Here is a 20,075-nt window from a genome sequence, read left to right on the forward strand (position 1 = left end):
GAGATCATGCAGGTTTGGGTATTCTATAGTTCCCTTCACCTGCTCCAGCAGGTCATAGACCAGGTAGATGTTTGGTCAGGCCAAGCCACACCCTGAGTCTGGGCCCCAGGCCTCGACAGATGTAGTGTTGGTCAGTCAGATGGGAAATGGGGATAGCTCCCATGGTCTCAATTTCGGAGACCAGGTCCTTGCTCACACCAGACCAATGACTCTTTGCAATGATTCTTTAGTTTTTTCTTTTTGGGTCTGGAGAAGATATATCAAAAAGTGAAATCTGTCCATTTTCAATTCTACTCTCCTCATTCCCATTAGACAACTTTTAAAGACTTGTTTTTGATTCAGAAAAATGCTTTTTTGCTTGTGTGTATCTTCTAAATTGCAGAAGGATGCAAACATCATTAGAAGTGATGAAAGAGTAATCTCTCTAAAGACTTCAACTTTCCTTAGAACCCTGGGCATCTGGAATGCTTCAAAAAAGAGAAATAATAAGTGGACCTACATAAGACCCTGGAAAAATATGTTTGTTTTTTTTTTGGTGTTCTTTGTGTGTGTGTGTGTGTGTGTGTGTGTGTGTGTGTGTGTGTGTGTGTGTGTGTGTGTAGACCAGATAAGTCTGCCTCTGCAAACTAAAGACATGTGCCACCACTGTCCAACTTTCTCAGGTGACTCTAAATTTAAACTATAATTAACTTTACTTTATTGTAAACCATTTTTACCACATAAAGAAAATATAAAAACAGAAATATTCATTTCTATAGGTGTTAGAAGTATTGTTAAATATATTTTGAGATAATTGTTTTATAAATAGTAGGACAATTATATATGGGAGTAATTAACAACTAAAATTCTGATGTTCAATAACATATTGGTACAAAGGTCACTTATGAGATTATTACACTTACAAATTTATTTTATTCAGAATCAATTTTCTTCTGAATAATTTGGATTTTATTAAAGATAGCTCCTAGAAAGTTTTTCAATTTCTTCAAAACAAGAATCATAAATAATGCTCAGTAAGAAAAGCAATGTACAAACTGCTTCCTAAAGTAGATATTTCATCAGAAACATGTTTGTTAACTTATGATTATTAGCAAAGTATAATTAAAATAGAAATATAAGACAAGAAATTACAATATGTTACCAACAAAGTCAGTAAAATATTATGAAAAAGAGCCAATAAAATGGCTCAAAGAGTAAAACTGCTTGCAATATAAGCCTAATGACATGAGTTTTATTTGCAGAATTCACATTAAAACTACAGATGCAGAGGTACACATATGTAATCCCAGTATTCCAATGCTATAAGAGACAGAGACAGAAGAATCACCTGTGGGATTTTGGTCTCCAGGTCACCCCTTTGTTTTGTAGAAAGTATTATCTCTATGTGCCTGTCCCAATAAAAGCCTTTCTTCAATTTCTGGCAAAGAATGTTGAATCATCTGGATGCCATGGGCCAGTTATCTGGAGTATGAAATTTCCAGAAACAATAAAAAGTGGAAGGAAATAACTGATTTTTAAGAGTTGACCTTTGTACTCAACATGTACACTGTGGCATAGGAACTCTGTGGCATCCAAAAATATCACACACACACACACACACACACACACACACACACACACACACACACACACACACACAAACATACACACACACAGACAGAGAGAGAGGGAGGCGAGAGAGAAGAGAGGAGAAAAAAGAGAAAATAATTTAAATTATTTTAAACTATGGGAAATAGATGCTACTATAGATTCATAAAACCAAATTCATGGAACATTGTTGGCTTTCTGGACTTAGTTGACATTTCCAAAACAAAATTGGTATAAACAAGTGTATTCTTCTCTTTTTTTTTTCTTTAAAATGTTCCTAACTTATACTTAGAAAACATAAGCCTTTTGTCTGATCACTTTTTCCCTTTTCCTCAACACTGAACATCCATCTTTCATCATGAGAGCATGATAAATATGGAAAAACTGAACAGGCTCTCTCTTGGTTTCTTCTCTATTGCTGTGACAAAGCACCATGACCAAATCAACTTATAAATTAAAGCACCTAATTTGGGGCTCATTGTTCCAGAGGATTAGTTCATTAGCATCACAGTGGAGAGAAAGCTACACACAGGCACATGTGGTACTGAAGCAGTAGCTGGCAGCTTACATCTGATAGAAGCAAGAGGCAAATAGAGAGAACCAGCTGGGATGACTTGGGCTTTTGAAACATCAAAGCTCACTCCAAGTTCATACCTCATAATCTCTCCAAAACACTTACACCAACTCAGGGCCAATCATTCAAATATATGAGCCTCTAGAGGCAAATATCATTTAAACTACAACACAACTTAGAAGAAAGTGTGGGAAAGTTCAATTATTATACTAAAAATGATATGTTTGGCTAAAACTGGATTCTAGCTTAATATAAAACTTACAGTTTTGTGTGTAATGCATGAGTGGTTTTAAGCAGGAAACATTGAAACTTTGAGACAGAGTGATAGCTTGGAGGACAAGAGCACTCATTGCTCATGCAGAAAACCCTGGTTCATACTTCAGCACCCACATGGCAATTAACAACTATCTATGACTCCACAAGGGTTCCTATCCAGGGGATCTGATATCTGCTGTCCTTTATAGGTACCCGACAATATTCAGACCAAAAACTGATAGAAAAATAAAAATAAATAAATTCTATAAAAAAGAAATGTCTAAACTGTACTGTTTTTCCATTATATGTGATATAAAATCAATAATGCATATATATTTCTATTACATTGGGTTGCCATTTTTGAGGAGCTTAAAGGGCTCTGGAAAAGCAAATTATATGTTTTCCCTTGTTCTAAATGAAAAAAAAAAAAACTGACATTGCTTCTCAAATTATAATAAATCAAAGAAACTTCTCTTTTAAGTAGAAATCACTCCAGAAAACCACAATCAATCAAAATGCAGAGTTCTGGAGCCTTGTTACAATGCATATATCTATTAAATATAGATAATAAGCCCCCCCACACAGACAATGCTCAGGGATCATTGTAGAAGAGAGTATGGGAAGACTGCTACTCTAGATGATCAGGGGGTTTCCTGTGAGAGTGTGTCTCCTGGGTTCATCAGAAGCTATATTTGTAAGTCTCAGCAACATGACTGCCCAAACATGAGCTGAAAAATATGACATCAATAAGCATGCCAAACTGGCAGGAGAAAAGCCATAAAGCCTGAACTTTACACCAAAAACTACAAGAAACTGAGGAAAACTGGGAGTGGGAGAAGTGGTCTTCCCCAGATAAGAACACACTAATTGATTGTTTGATGACTGTCATTTCTGAAAGCATATAAGTAAGTGACATTATGTGGAGTGAATGGGTTTATTTAGGAATACATATGTATGTGTACAGAGAGGCATTTGGAGTGTTGAAAAGGGAGAAAAGTTATAGTTAAATTATAATATCAATTTGGACTTAAGTTTTGTGCATGGTGATACATGTGGATCAATCTGCAGTCTAGGGAAATGTTCACAGATCTACAAGGATGACCACAACTAACAATCTAAGTAATAGTGGAGAGACTACCTTAAATGCCCTCCCCCAATAATGAGATTGATGACTACCATATATGCCATCGCCATCGTAGAGCCTTCTTCCAGTAGCTGATGGAAGCAGAAGCAGTCACCCACAGCTAAACACTGAGCCAAACTCTTGGAATCCAGTTGTAGAGAGGAAGGAGTGATGAGCAAAGGGGTCAAGACCAGGTTGGAGAAACCCACAGAAAAAAAGCTGACCTGAACAAGGGGGAGCTCATGAACCCCAGTCTGATAGCTGGGAAACCAGCATAGTACTGATCCAGAACCCCTCAACGTGGGTGTCAGTTAGGAGGCCCAGGCAGTAGATCAGTATTTATCCCTAGTATACAAATGGACTTTGGGAGCCCACTCCACATAGAGGGATACTCTCTCAGCCTAGACACATGGAGGAGGGCCTAGATCCTGCTCCAAATGATGTGACAGACTTTGAAGATTCCCCTGGAAAGGCTTCACCCTCCCTGGGGAGCAGAAAGGGGATGGGATAAGAGGGCAGTGGGGGGCAGAGGAGGAGGGGAGGGAGAAGAAACTGAGATTGACATGAAAAAAAAAGCTCATTTCTAATTTAAATTAAAAAATGAATAAAATTTATATCAAAAATAAGATGAGATAAATATAATATATTTAAACAAACAAAAGAGTTTTATTAGGCTAAATCACATAGTACACACAAGGGAAGTATTGGAAATGGTTTTATCATGCCTATATGTTATTTCCAATTCTCCATTAATTTTATATGCTTACACATAAATATCAAGAGGTAGTTTCTTTCTCTATGTCACTGAACAGCAGTTTAAATTATTAAGAAATGCTCAAATTTGTGAATAAAGCTATTCCATTTTCATAGCCATAGAATTCTCTGCAGGAATAATAGATTCCAATAACCTGGCCTGACCTCGACTTCCTCTGGGGAAGAACAAAACAGCAAGCTGTAAGACGCTGAGTCTTGACTTGCTGAGGTGAAGGTCACTTCACTGCCTTTTGGGAGGTATTTCAGCCACACTGTAACCACTAAAGCAAAAATCAAGATGTTTGAGGGGCTATAGCACTAAAGCAATCACTCCCTGTTCTGTCTCTCCATTGCATCAGTGTGACAGATTTCTTACAGTGAAAATAACTCCGAATTGCTGATAGGCAGGCAGGTGAGTGGACAGACTCAGTGTGACTTGACTTGAACAGCAGATGAATAGGTCAAATTGCTTAGAGGAAAATCTTTCCTTTTAACCTGATGCTGAGTCTTTGATCTTTTCTTTTTTTTTTATCTCAGATACTAAAATTTAGAAGGATAATACCCTACTGAAACCTGTTTTATTCATATTTTATATGAAAGTCACTTAAAATGTGAAATAAAGTACAATTATATATTAACAATTACTAATTATGTGCTATACTTGATAACTTTGAATTCCAGAAATGTATATCTAGACCAATCAAGGAAATCCACTCTTCTGTACCATATGCATGTAGTCAGTGTAATAGAACAATAGGAGGACCAAGATGAGAAAACTCTTCCATACCAGAAGTTGGTAACAATTGCAGTGATGTACACATATGATTAAGTTTTTCAAATGTGTTTGTTACACATACATATGTATGCTGTATTTTTCTCATGGGTACTTATAAACAACATTGTATGATTTTTTCAAACTTGGATATTCTTTGATGTATATTTGAGTCAATAAATAATCAGCAAGAATTATAAAGATTACCAGGATATTGCTTTTAAACTTTCATCGTTTTTAAAATATATCCTAAACTGTTTCTTTTTAACTAACACATATTATAATCATGTTCTTTGTTAACAGGGCATTCAATAATTAAACCAGGATTATGGGTACACACACACACACACACACACACACACACACACACGAGAGAGAGAGAGAGGGAAAGAGAGAGAGAGGGAAAGAGAGAGACAGAGAGAGACAGAGAGGAGAGAGAGAGAGAGAGAGAGAGAGAGAGAGAGAGAGAGAGAGAGAGAGAGAGAGAGAGAGAGAGAGAGAGAAAGCACACACTGGATTATAAACCAATCGTTAACAAGAACTCTCTGGTTCTTATTCTTATATCAAGCTATTTCTTATGTTTTAAAAATAATAGCTATTAGCCTGGTGTAGTAGCATATACCTTTAATCATAGTACTCAGGAGGCAGAGGTAGGTGGATTCCTAGAGTTCAAGGTCAACCTGTGATACATATTGAGTAGTAGGATAGCCTATGTAGAGAGACAATGTCTCACAATAAAAACAAAACAAAACAAAAACCTAACAGAAATAATTGCTATTATAGAAATGCATTTCAAAATAATAGTTTATAATCACTGTGTCATTTTGCTGCCCAAAGCTGAATTTCACTATGTTGATAGAATCCTGCCTCTTTGTGCTGATATCTGCCAGATGAGATTCTGAAACTGTTAGTAAAGAATTCCCCTACTCCTCTTCCCACAACCTCAGGCAGCAGAGAGGAGAAGCAAGACTCCATCCACCTAACCACAGGTTCTAGGGATTGTATAGGGCTTTGCATTGCATTATCTGTGAGAAGCCCACAATAGCAAGATCCCTAAATAGGCAGGAAGCCAGGACACTGTGTCCTCTAGGACTCTAAAGGCACCAGACATAGACCTGTATGCTTTGAACTAATTCAAGCTTGTTTACTGCCAGTTTTGCATAGGTACAAAGCATTCCCATCCCCCAAACACTGTGCAGTTCTCTTTGTGTTAGACTTATGTATGAACTAGGTTCTTATTAGCTTTATTGACAGAAGTACTGTCTCCAACAACTGTCCCCTGGCCTTAGGTAGCAGAGCTAATCACAGAGAATTGGTTACTGTTAACCCTGATGAGGAGGCCTTAGCCTATATCCCACCAGCTACAGTGTGCTAGTGTATCTCTGATTCTGCGTGAGTCTATGTGTTTGTGAGACTCAATGACAGAATAGTCTAGCATAAGTCTTATTGATCAAAGAAAATTCTTCACCAAAACTATCCCACATTTGGGTAGTGCATGTGGGACAAGATTGCAATTGTTACAGGGTACTAAGCACTGGACATTGTCTTGTATCTCAGTGCCATTTGTTGAAATCCAATACTAGGCAGATCTTGTGAATACTATTTCCCTATCACAGCCTAAGGATGGAGCCTCCAGAACAGTTTTATGGCCAGGTGAAGAAAAACATCCCCATTCCATTAGAATTCTTGCAGTGGTCTTGTGCCTTGATTCTTACTGGAGTTATGCCTCCTATATCATTACGGGCCTTTGTCTGACCCAGTGTTGCAATGGATTCTGGGAACCCTAGGCCCAGGAAGTGGTAGACTGTGTGGCTTTTTTGGCTGCAGCTGTGACATAACAGTCTGGGCCAGGTCTTTCCTTCATCTATCTTCCCATTGCTATCAGGAAACAAATATTGTACTGGTGACCACAGGCCAGTAACTGAGGGAGGAACACAGTCCAGCTATACCACACAGAGTAAGCTGTGGGAACAGACTGTTCTTATTAGATATTCCTTATTTTCCTAGGGAATAGTATTCAGTTGTGTATTGGGGACATTTGCAACCTCACATTGCCTTTCAGAGTGAACTATAAACAATCAATCAAGAGCAAGGTTGTAGAAAACTTGGACTTAAGGAACTATTCTGTTTCAAAATAGGGATGTGATTCAAGAAAAAAAGACAATAAACAGCTGTTTAGAGTTTTTTGATGGGTAGGCCCAAAGAAAGCTAGATTGTAAAGAGTAGAATTAACATCAAATATTTCAGTGTTGAGATGACTTCCCATCCTACCCAGAAGATCTTTCAGATAATAATGACCACATCAAAAGGGAAAGGTACTGTTTGCAGCAGGCGAACAGACAACAACCAGTATAAAATAAGTTTCAAATATAATTAAAATGCTGATTTTAAATAAATTAAATGAAATGAAAAACATACATAGAAATATTTAGAACACCCAATTCCACTCCCCATCCACTTTTCAAATCATGTGTCTTATAGCAAGGTAATACAGTGATGATATAGATTTCCAGCTACTGCATCGTTATCTCAGGTTTTGGTCATCAAGAGAATGAATATTGTTCATGCTAAACAAATGAACTATAAGTATGCCGTTTAGTGGAATCTGATGGTCCATCTGTCTCTAAGGCTGAATAGTATTTATTATGGTCAAGAGGGGATACTCTGGGTCTTCAAATAACAAGTCAGATATAACCTAATTTCTCTAAGCTACCTGTATAGAAAGTGTGTGTTTACACTCATTCATGTGTGTGTGCATGTGTTTATGTGCATGTGTCTTGTGTGAAACAACTATTTTCAATTAATAATAGAAAAAAAGAAAAAAGGCATTGTTCAAGATGACTAAGGAATGCTACACATTTTAAATTGGTCTTTGCATTTTGTGTTGTATTTTTCTCTATTTATATTGTGGCCTTCATTAATTTGGAAAACTAATACAAATTTTCTGAATCCCACAAAGATTCTTTAGTTGTAGAAAACTGATGACTCTGATAGTTCTGCCTCAGTTTTTTTTTTAAATAAAGTGATGTCTAGAATTAAAAAGAAAAAGGAATAACTAGCATGCTAAATTCACTGACAATAGGGAATTGGAAAGTTCCTTAGGCTTACCTAAATGAATTTTCAAATGGACTATTTGGCATTTATTGTCAAAATACAGAAAGATGGTAAGTAGTCTTAAAATAATAATACACATCCATGTATTTAGAATGTAACTTGTTACTTGTAAAATGGGACAACATGCAACATATTTTAAAATGTTAGGTATCCAGGAATAATCAAATGAGTGTCAGAAACCTACTACACACCAGGGGGAAGCAATAAATCAAGGATAGATCTTTAAGCTAAGCATGCATGAATTAGTCATGTGTGTAATTGAAACTTGACTTTCCCCTACCACAGTTTTTCTGAACATACTTTTAATCAATATGAAAGACTGGAACAATGACAATAAAATACAATATATAAAACTTTCTTGTTAGCACTTAATGAAATAATTCCCCACTACTCTTTCCTATTTATATTGGATAATTCATCCTATTTTAACCCAATATTAATGCAAAGTTAGTGTGAATTAATCCCTTCAAACATAGTCCTTTTGTTTCTACCAAAATCAATTCGGAATAGTGTTTGTGGGTGATGCTTAACAAATAAAGTATTCATAAATTGATGCTAACTCTGACATTCCATCATTAGATAAACAACAAATAAATTTGTCATGGTAAATGGCTGGCACATTATAAAATAAAATTCAATGATAATTTCATTTCTTAATCACTGCTTTAAATTTATATTTACATACCAGAGCAAACCATGAATCTTGGATTTAAAATTTATATTATTATGAAAATACCAGCAAAAGAAAACCATGTAATACACACATGATGTACATACTTAATAAGTATCTCTGAGCCATTTTCTCATGATTTTGAAGGTAATTGAAATCTAGAGTGCTTCTATAAAGAACACAGTCATCAGCCCTTTCACAATTTTGTCACCTTTAGATGGCACATGAGATGATGATAAATATCTCATAGATATCTTTCCTAGTGTACGTACATTCTAAGGAAATTTATCTCATTATAAAAACTGACCAAGGATGCATTTTCCAGCACATGTAACTAATTGTTAAGGAATGTGAAACTTCATAAGTAAAATTTTCCTTATGACTGTAGTGTTGAATAAAAAATTTTAAAATGCTATATATTTGAGGGCATTTAGCAGATCATTGTCTGTAGAATACTTTTTTCAAAATAAATGTGGACAATAAAAGGCAATTGATCAGTGACTGTTTTTTTTTTTTTAAATTAGACATTTGTTTCAAACACTGCTTTTGATTTTTTGAAACAGGTTTAACATCACATTTTTAAAATTGTAAATTGGGAGAAAATGAAACAAAATTTTAATATAGTCTTAACAAGTCAGTCTACTATCAAAGCTTTAAAATGCTAATATTTTTACTTTTCTTTCTTACCTGCTTATGAGCATGGTCATATGAATTAATGTGGTTGTCAAATTCCTGATGCTTATAATACTGCTTGTCACAGAGTTCACAGTAAAAATTTGCCTTCAGATCCTCCAGAGCTTTAGCAATAGTGTTCTCCTTCACAGCATAGTCCTGAAACATAAAATTTCAAAGATTCACACAATTAGCTCTCCCTTGAGTATGCTTTGCCTTGAAAGTTGTCAGCTTTAGTACAGTAATTAGAGCTAGAAACAGGCAAAGAACAAATAAGGAAATATTGGAAAACCAAATTTGAACATAAAATATGAGTTAAAGAAAGCAAAATATTCATCTATGAAACCAATATAAATGAAAAAATAAAACCCAGGAAATACAAAAAAAAAAAAGTAAGTCATATAGCCAGAAGCATTAGCTGAACATATTCTACTCTGTGACAACACTAGAAATGAGATTCCAACAGTAACTCTATAGACTTCTAATTCTTAGCTCATGTAAAATCCTCTTTAGCATCTGAAATGTATGTAGAAGATCTCTGTACTGCAACATATATATGCAACCGATGTATTTTCTTTCTTTTCATGCATATTTACATAAATTTATTGTTTATCTAAACTGCATTAATTTGATCATTGTGATTGACCCTATAATCATTTTTATTGTAATTAAATAAACGTGAACCTTTGGATAGTAAGATACTGTAAATCTTTAAATTATTCACCTAAAATGAAAAGGAAAGAAAGGAAGGTGGGAGGGAGGGAGGAAAAGAAGGAAAAATGAATGAATTTTTTTCAGATTTTAAAAATTAAAAAATAAATAAGGGAAACAGTTAAAAAAAAATCTTGAAATGGAATCTCCAGTGTGACACGGTGATTCATGCCATAAACCCCTTTGTCCATATATCTTTTCTTGTAAGTGTTCATTTCAGAGAGTTATTGGTCTGGTTCTAGGCCTCTGGTTTAAACTACACTGTCGATGCTGGGCCCACACTAGGAATCTTCCTGGAAACCCTGTTGTTGCCCTGTGTTGTGGAGACCGTGCAGCTTTGAGTCCGCAGGACCAGCTTCTTCATGTGTTCCCTCAGATCACAGATTGGGTGGATTTTGGAGTGGGTGAAGTCATAACAAATGGGTCTGGGCATGGGTAGCTGTCCTCAGATTTCGGGGCTCGCTCACCCATACCTGCACTAACAGGGTTAGCTCTTCTGCTCTTATGACCACAAAGGCAGCTTTCTCATCTGCCCCAGGCTTTGATGGGCATGGTGGGGGAAGGACATTCTTCACCACCCATTCTGCTATAAGACAGATGGGAACAGCTAGCTCATTCTCAGTTTCGGGGATGGTTCACTGGCACCTGCACTAATAGGGTTGTTTCTATTATGCTGCCCTGGCTAGGTGCAGGGCTTACTCTCCCAACTGTTGCAGATGGTGGGGGACTCAGGGATGGCTCTCCCATCGATGCCAGAGGCAGATGGGAGAGCTGGCCTTGTAGGTATAAAAGTGAGAGGTCTATGAGCTCCTGATTAAGAACCACAAACCACTAATGCTTTTATCTATAGTTTGAAACCTTAAATATTGTTATTGTTGACAGACACAAGTGCATTTTGCGCGTTGTAACACTAACTGATTTTATTTATTTTAACAACATTTTTAGAATTCCATGCAAGCATATGGCACTTATATAATTTGTACCTCTTCTCCCCACTCCAATTTCCTCATACCACCTAACTCTCTTTCAATTCATGATCTCTTTTTGTTATTCCTACACACACACACACACACACATACACACACACACACACACACACATTCATGATCTCTTCTTTGTTATTCCTACACACACACACATACACACACACACACACACACACACACACACACACACACACACACACACACACACACTCTATTGAATCTATTCACTACTGCTCAACAAAGGACAAAATTTCAGCATTCATCACGGAATGCATTAATTTTCTATCTTGCAAATTTACTTATCTATTCCTTTAAAGTTGAAAATAACCACTTGTCATTTCTCAAGTGCCACTACAGCATTTTCCTAGACATTGAGATTTGAAGATATAAGGATTATTGCAGGCATGCCTACAACCCCAGCACTGGTTGGGTAGATACAGGTGGATCGCGGGAGAATTTTCCCAACCAAACTAACCTAATTAATATATTACTAGCTTCAGGTTCTTTGAAAGATTTTGACTCAAAAAAAAAAAAAAGCTGAAAAATGTTGGCTGGAGTAAGAGAGACTAAGAGAGCCTGAATAAATAGATATCAAATATTTATTGGAGGACACAGGAGTATCAATAAAAGTGGAGATCTCTCTGTCATGGTCTTCTGCCCTGGGGGCACAGCAAGCTGTATGTGATCAGATCTCTGACCACCACATAAAAGAGCCAGATTGCTTCTTCTCCCTGCTTATCAGTCCACACTTAGCACACTTCAGACCATGCCCAAAGGGCCATTACCCCTAAAGCTATTGGCTGAATGAATTACCACAACAGAAAGATGACTCAGCAGTTAAAGGTCACTGATTATTCTTGCAGAAGACCTGAGTTCACTCCTCAGAATCCACACAGTGGCTCAAAATTTTCTATAATCACAATGCCAGAGCATCTAATTCCTCTCCGGTCTCTGTGGACAATAGACATGAACATAAATGCAGGCAAAACACCCATACATATAAAACTAAAAGGCCAAAATATGAAGGTCACATATGAAGGTGGAGGTTTATCAAAAAAAGAAATCTGAAGTTCACTTTGGTCCTCCACACATGTACATACCAAACACACAGTGACATACACACAGCACATACATACATAAGTATGTATGTATGCACATTTATTTGTTATGTTCAAAAGCAGTTTAATAAAATCTAATGATTAATTATTTTGCTTTCCTTCTATCATTGTTTATTGTAATAAGCAAATTAATGTAGATCATATTTAATAAAGTTCATAGTAACTAGCTACTTGTCAAGATCTGTGAATGAATAGTCCACACGCTCAATCAATTTATGAAAAAATTCATTGTTAGATGAATTTACTTGTTATTAACTTCATAGGAAAAGGTAAAAAATTGTAGCATAATGGAAAATTTTTTATATTAGTTCATGAAATTAAATGATTAATTATCATGTTTCAGCTGGCCTGTCTATTCTTTATTTTGCTATTTTGTTACTTCTGAAGTTTAAAAGATTTAAAATGAATTATATCTACATAGAATCCTCAATGAGTTTGTATTGAATAATGAAAATGATGTTGTAAAGTATGCAATTTAAATGAAACAAAACTGATACTATGATGTCATGGTTAAAATATATGTGTATTGGAGGCAGCTTTACAGTCAATACATACAATACCCTATATAGAATCATTTTTATTACTTGTTGAATTAGTTCTCAAATGCTCTTTAATAGAATATCTTTTGTAAAATCTCTTCATTATTCATGTAATTTTATTAACAATGATGTTTGCTTACATAATCTTGGTATTTCTTTCATGATACAGGTTTTATTCTTTATAACAATAATACTCCAGTAGAGAATAATTATGTCACCAACATTAATGATCCCCCATGGAAGATGGGGGGGTGGGATGAGGGGATCGGTGGAGTTCATGGGAGGATGGGAAAGAAACAGAACTGGGATTTATATGTAAAATAAGATTGTAAAAATGAAAAATTTATAAAAAGGAATATCAGTCATATATTCTGCTGCCTTGCCCCTTGACTCCTCTGAACTTCCTTCTGCATGACATTAAAACAATCATTGGCTTGTATAACATACAATGTTAACATGAATTAAGCACAACTAACCACAGCAAAAGGTAAGGAATATAATTAATTAATGGGAAAAGGAAATAACTGCTCATATATGCTCAAATCAAAACAAATACACCTTTCCCTGGCATAGTCATTCTATATTTAACCACGAACACAAATGTTAAAAAGTCTACTGGTTGTGGTGGCAGAAAGTGAAGAATAAAGCCACGAAAGTCTTCCAGATTTTAACCCATGAAGTTTTATATTCTAATAAAATAGTGAAGATTGAAACTTTACTTTTAAAAGGGCAATATGCAGGTCCTGAAATGCAATCGTAAAGTTAAGAAATTTTTTTAGTGCTGAGGATTCATTTCAATGGTAGAGCACCTGTCTGGCATGCACAAGCCGTGGGTTTGATCCTCAGGACACCAAGAAAAATAATTTTTCACTTTGAGGCACATTAACAGTTTAATGGCATGTCCAGAATCCTAAAACTGAATTTTTTTTTTTTTTGAGACAGGGTTTCTCTGTGTAGCTTTGGAGCCTATCCTGGCACGCACTCTGTAGATCAGGCTGGCCTTGAACTCACAGAGATCCACCTGCCTCTGCCTCCCGAGTGCTGGGATTAAAGGTGTGTGACACCAATGTCTGACTTTTTTTTTTCTAAAACTGAAATTTTATCCAAGGATTTAGAGTCAAGATATAACCTAGAAAGTACATGTGGGATCAGGCCATAAGTACTATGCCTATCCCAGAGGTGTGTGTCTACTCTTAGTCATCAGGTTCAAGGCCAGTTATCATCATAGCTAGGTCCCCTCAAACCCAAGTTTCAGGCTGATTCCCAGGATTTCAAGTTTCTGCTTAGCATATTTGTTTCACATATGCCAATTGCCTGCTGGGGAACTCCAGAAGACAGGTTCACAATGTCAAATGGCAAGAAAGACCTAGAACCGAAAAATAGATGGACTGGTGAAAAGTTTCCCCAGGCAAGTCAATCAGAACAACAAGATATATCTCCATTTATTTAAATATGAAGAATTTGTGGAAAGCAAAAAGAAATCTGAAAAATCCAAAGAGGCATAACCCCAGCAAGAAAAAAAAAATCTTTGAGCAACTGACCCCAAAACAACGGCATTTGAGAAACACAGATGTGATCAGTAACTGTTTGAAGATATGTGCATTTTAAGAAACCTCTATCTCTCTGTCTCTGTCTCTCTCTCACACACACACAGGAAGGAGGGAGAGATTCAATGAGATTGGGAAGATAATTAGTGACTGACTAATTTCACCAAGATTGACATTATAAAACATAAATGTAAAAAGCAGCTTATTAGAGAATATCAGCTGCTACATTGGTCAGACAGAATTAACTATTAACTTGAAGAATAGGTATACAAAATTAGACAGGGAGTGGAAAAGAAATGATCTTGAAACAGTGGAAGTAAGAAAAAATAAGAAAATGTAGGATTTAGCAAAAACATGACTAAAAGGAAAACGCATACTAAATGCTTATACAAAAACTGAGAATGTATCTAGTGAGATGGTTCAGTGGGTTAATGCTTGTTGATCTGAGTGCAATCTCGTGGAACCGTAGACAGACCTGCATACAGATACATACATATTTACAATAATATTTTATGAGAATAACCTTAAAAGTCCAATCCTACCTTTCAAAGAACTAGGTGGAAAAATCATCCAGAAATCGTCAGAAAGTAGGCACTACAAATATCAGATATAAATGAAATAGGAACAAGTCAAACAATAGATAAAATAAATTAAACTAAAATTTCTTAGTTTTGGAAGATACATTAGTTAATGAAATGATATCCCTATATCTGAGCGTAGAAAAAAGAAAAAATTAGCCTGAAATAAAATTAGATGTAGAGAAAGATATGGAGTCATTGATATCGGGCATGCAAAGGATCTGGAAAAATGGACAACTACATGTCAGTGTAAGAATGAATGTATGATAATAAACCAGGTATCCTAGGGTGGTGGTGAGGGGGTTGGGGAGGGGTTGGAAAATTCCAAAAAATGTAAGCTACCAAGAATGACTAAGGAAATAATTAGAGACTCAGAATCCATGAATAATGATTAATGGACAATGAATAATAAATAGCTTTGAGTTAAAGGAAATGACAGGGGCTGGTTAATTTTTGCTAAAGACCATCATTTAAACAATCTTACAAATTCTTAGAAAAGACTGAAGGAGACAGAATATTTGTGAATTACTTTTGAAGTTAGCATCATTCTGATTTCAGAGCTAGATAAGCACACTAAAATAAAATAGAATAAAGTAGTAATCCAATAATGCTGTTGAACAAGAATTCAAAATAATCAACAGGATACTCGCAAACTCACCACAACCCAGGGCTCATTTGCAGCTAGCAACTGAGATTTCTCTCTATGTTGCATAGTTATAGAAATATATCCCTGAACATCATGTAGTGGTATAAATATATGGAACTAACCAACCACCTTTTTTTAAAACTTAGATTTAAGGACTACTCTATGAAATGGAACCTCTACCTGGCTCTATTAATGAGGTCAAGAACCTGAGTCTAGACAGGTCATGAGCACTAGAGGGAACCTACTACAATTATATTATTAACATAGCAGTATGTCAGTACATCACTGAACACTCATCAGAGAAGCTTCTTCTCACAGTAGATGAAAATTCGCATAAAGACCCACAACTGCAGATTGAGAGATGTTGGAACACTCCACCTTAAGAAGGATGTACTTATCCTCCTATCAGGAATAGGGATTTATGCAAAAGAGGAGACAGAAAGATTGTGAGACCCCGGGGTTTCAGAAGGCTTCAAGAAAACAGCATTTGAGAGACACATTAGGGCAGGTGCATATAAGAACTAACAGAGGCTTTGACAGTGTCTACAGATCCATACAGGTTCAAGTCAGAGGAAATCCCAGCATGGAGAAAGGAGATAGACACAAATTCCCACCCTTAACCATGAAGTTATCTGCAACAGATACCCACTGATAAACGAACAATAGGTCTTCTCCAATGGAGTCTCTCTGGGCATATTATTGACTCATGCTCAGGAGTATCGGGCCAACCCAAAATAAACTCATTTGCTGGAATTTCTGTTGTGCTTTTTGCCTTATTTGTTTTGCTTTTTAAAAATTTTAGCTTGTGGTTCTGTGTGTATTTTTTATGTTTATGTTTTGTTTTTTTCTTTATTTCAACTTTTCCTTGAAAGAGAAGAGGGCAAAAATATAAATTTCTTGTGTTAGTAACTTTTGTAGCACTAGATTATCCCCTAGTCTATGCTGAGGTGTCCTCCATTGCCTAAGAGGTGTTTTTCAATCTCACCATAAGACTGTATATTATCATATTCCCACCCTAGAAGTGCAAAAGAGTCAAAGTTACCTGTGTCCACACAGAAATCAGTTTATAAGGTGAGAATTTAGGCATGGATTTTTCTATTTGAGGCAGATATTTGTAAGGCTGTGATGATAATCCAGGGAAAGCAGCATGGTTTTCTGCTAGTGGAAAGCATCATAACATTATACCAGCTTTGCCTACCCTATTTTCTTTTTGTTTTTGGAACTTGTTTCCCAAATCAATTACCCAAATAGAAGGCTTTGAGATTAAACTTCATTTCCTAATTCAAGAACTAGCTTTGACTGTAGTTTTAGTATTTTCTAGGAAGAACTTTCTCACAAGCTACAGTTTACTAAATAATTAAAGGTGATATTATTCTTATGTTCATACCTTCAATGGTCTCTCAATGTCATTAGTATAAATACACACAGAACTACAGATACCAAATGTTTTTGGGTCTCAGCTACAGCTCTACCATCATCCTATATCATTATCATACATCATGAGCAAACTAATTTTCTTAATGTTTCTATAACTTAGTCAATTTTATGTTCACATTAATTCTAAGTTTTCTCATTTATTCTACTAAGAATGCTCTTACACTAGATGTTGACATGAAACATTTATTTACTTCTGCACATATCTGAAAAAAATCCAACTGACTTTATTATCTATTTTGCTTCTAGAAAAGTACAACTTCTTTTGTTCATATTTATATTTTTCCTATTAATATAAATAGAAATTTATTTAAGAAGGAAACTGATGGAACATACCTTTATAACTTCAAATATTTGAGTCTCAAAAGTACATAAAACAAGAGATAATATACAAAGAAAATATTGAAAAAGTGATTATCATACTAAATTATAATAAGACATTATATGTATACTACATATTTTATATGTAAATGCAAGAATATATGCATACATACATATATGTATACATACATACATAATATACAACACACATATATATGTATATATACTGCCTTTAATTCCTGACAAGCAACTGTAGAAATCCTTTGCATCTTCAGAATGATAAGATTATTTTCAGTATGACAAGTAGATAATGATGGGTTGTGGTCCCTAGATAACATTAATGAAGCCTGTTGTGTGAAAAGTCCAAGGAATGGTCCAAGGTGTAACTTGCAACCTCATTCCCAAATTCCTGCATAGCTGGTGAGTAGGTAAAGACAAAACCCATTACCAATGATGTATGTATCTAGAAGTGGCTTCATAATTAAATATCAATAAGACCCTTTTACTCTGTGAAGTTCAAAGCACTTCTGGATGAAAGGACACATTTGGGAGTGGTGGGGATGACATGGCCACAAAGAATGCAAAATTCCTTAGTATTTTCTGACTCTGCCTGTGATCTCTCTCATTTGATTGTTTTGGAATTGCGTCTTTACAATAAACCAGAAAGAGTGATAAACTATTTTCTTGATTTTTTCAAACCATTCTAGGAAATTATGAAACCTGTGCTGGACAGAAGGTCTTGGGAAATCATGAATGTAAATTGTTAGAAATAGAGGTGACTCCAAATGAACATGTTTTTGCAGATTGAGGCTTTACTTGTAGAGTCTGTAACCAACTCAGATAACTATTTTCACAATTAAATGAAATTTTGTGACACATAGTATCCAAAGAGTTGGAGGTTTAATTTTTGTGAGAAAAAATGTCATAGATTTGGTGTTACAGCAGAAACATACTCAAGTATCTCTGCTTTAATCTTTATCTGGTTCAAACAGTTTCCCCATATTACAAAGAAATAGTCATTTATAGATAAAAGAGGACCACTATTGTCATCCATAAATGCCAAGGTGATCTCCAAGTCCAGATTCTATCACCTAAAGAGAAAACCATGTATCACAAGATGCTTCGAGGACCATAAACAAGCAAAGGCTGAGTCAAAATGTCAAATTTTTATCAAAAGTCACAGAGGCTTTGAACAAAACATCCCTAGCAAGTTAGTTTTAAACAACAATAAAAGGTCTAATTTTAAAGATAACAAAAAATACAGTCCTATGTATATTGTTCTTACAGGTAAATGCAGAGACTGATCACTGACACAGTTTCATACTGAGTATCATGTCTTTAAGCAAATCTCTGTAGAGATTTGACTAAACAATAAGCAGGTTTTTTTATGTTGCTTGTGGCAATTGTAAAGGGTGATGCTTCTCTGATTTCCTTCTCCACCAATGTGTCATCCATATATAGTAGGGCTACAGATTTTTTTGAGTTAATCTTGTATCCTGCCACTTTGCTGAAGGTGTTTATCAGCTATAGGAGTTCCCTGGTTGATTTTTTCGGGTCACTTGTGTAGACTATCATATCATCTGCAAAGAGTGAGAGTTTGACTTCTTCCTTTCCGATTTGTATTCCCTTGATCTCCTTTTGTTGTCTTATTGTTCTAGCTAGAACTTCAAGGACAATACTGAAGAGGTATGGAGAGAGGGGACAGCTTTGTTTTGTTCCTGATTTTAGAGGAATTGAATTGAGTTTCTCTCCATTTAATTTGATGTTGGCTGTCAGCTTGCTGTAAATTACTTTTATTGTGTTGAGGTATATTCCTGTTATCCATGATTTCTCCAGAACACTAACCAAAAAAGTGAAAGACCTGTACCATAAGAATTTTGAGACTCTAAAGAAAGAAATTAAAGAAGATACTCGAAAATGGAAAGATCTCCCATGCTTTTCGATAGGCAGGATCAACATATTAAAAATGGCAATCTTGCCAAAAGCAATCTACAGATTCAATGAAATCCCCATCAAAATCCCAACAAAATTCTTCACTGACCTTGAAAGAACAATTCTCAACTTTATATAGAGAAACAAAAGACCCAGGATAGCCAACCATGTACAATAGAGGAACTTCTGGAGGCATTACCATCCCTAACTTTAAGCCCTAATACAGAGCTTTAGTCCTGAAAACAGCTTGGTACTGGCACAAAAATAGACAGGTAGACCAATAGAATAGAGTTGAAAACCTGATATTAATCCACACACCTAAGAACACCTGATTTTTGACAAACAATCCAAATATATACGCTGGAACAAAAAGAACATCTTCAACAAATGGTGCTGGCATAAATGGATGCAAACATGTATAAGACTACAGATAGATGCAAGCCTTTCTCCCTGCACAAAACTTAAGTCAAAATGGAGCAAAGACCTCAACATAAACCCAGCCACACCGAACCTATTAGAAGATAAAGTGGGAAATACCCTTGAATTAATCAGTAAAGGAGACAGCTTCCTGAACATAACAACCATAGCACAGACACTGAGATCAACAATTAATAAATGGGACCTCCTGAAACTGAGAAGCTTCTATAAGGCAAAGGAGACAGACAGCAAGACAAAACGACAGCCCACAGACTAGGAAAAGATATTCACCAACCCCACATCTGACAGACGGATGATCACCAAAA

The 20,075-nt window shown here is 35.7% G+C and overlaps 1 protein-coding gene across 1 annotated transcript in view; it reads right to left on the reverse strand.

The window, feature by feature from the left end:
• Znf804a (zinc finger protein 804A) overlaps positions 1-20,075 on the reverse strand; it is a 217,548-nt gene that overhangs the window by 12,930 nt on the left and 184,543 nt on the right. The window contains exon 2 of the mRNA XM_027420067.2: positions 9,536-9,679. Within this exon, the coding sequence (XP_027275868.2) occupies positions 9,536-9,679 (144 nt within the window). The remainder of the gene's footprint in view (positions 1-9,535; positions 9,680-20,075) is intronic.

Source organism: Cricetulus griseus, chromosome 6 (assembly GCF_003668045.3).
Source record: "Cricetulus griseus strain 17A/GY chromosome 6, alternate assembly CriGri-PICRH-1.0, whole genome shotgun sequence".
Lineage (NCBI taxonomy): Eukaryota > Metazoa > Chordata > Mammalia > Rodentia > Cricetidae > Cricetulus > Cricetulus griseus.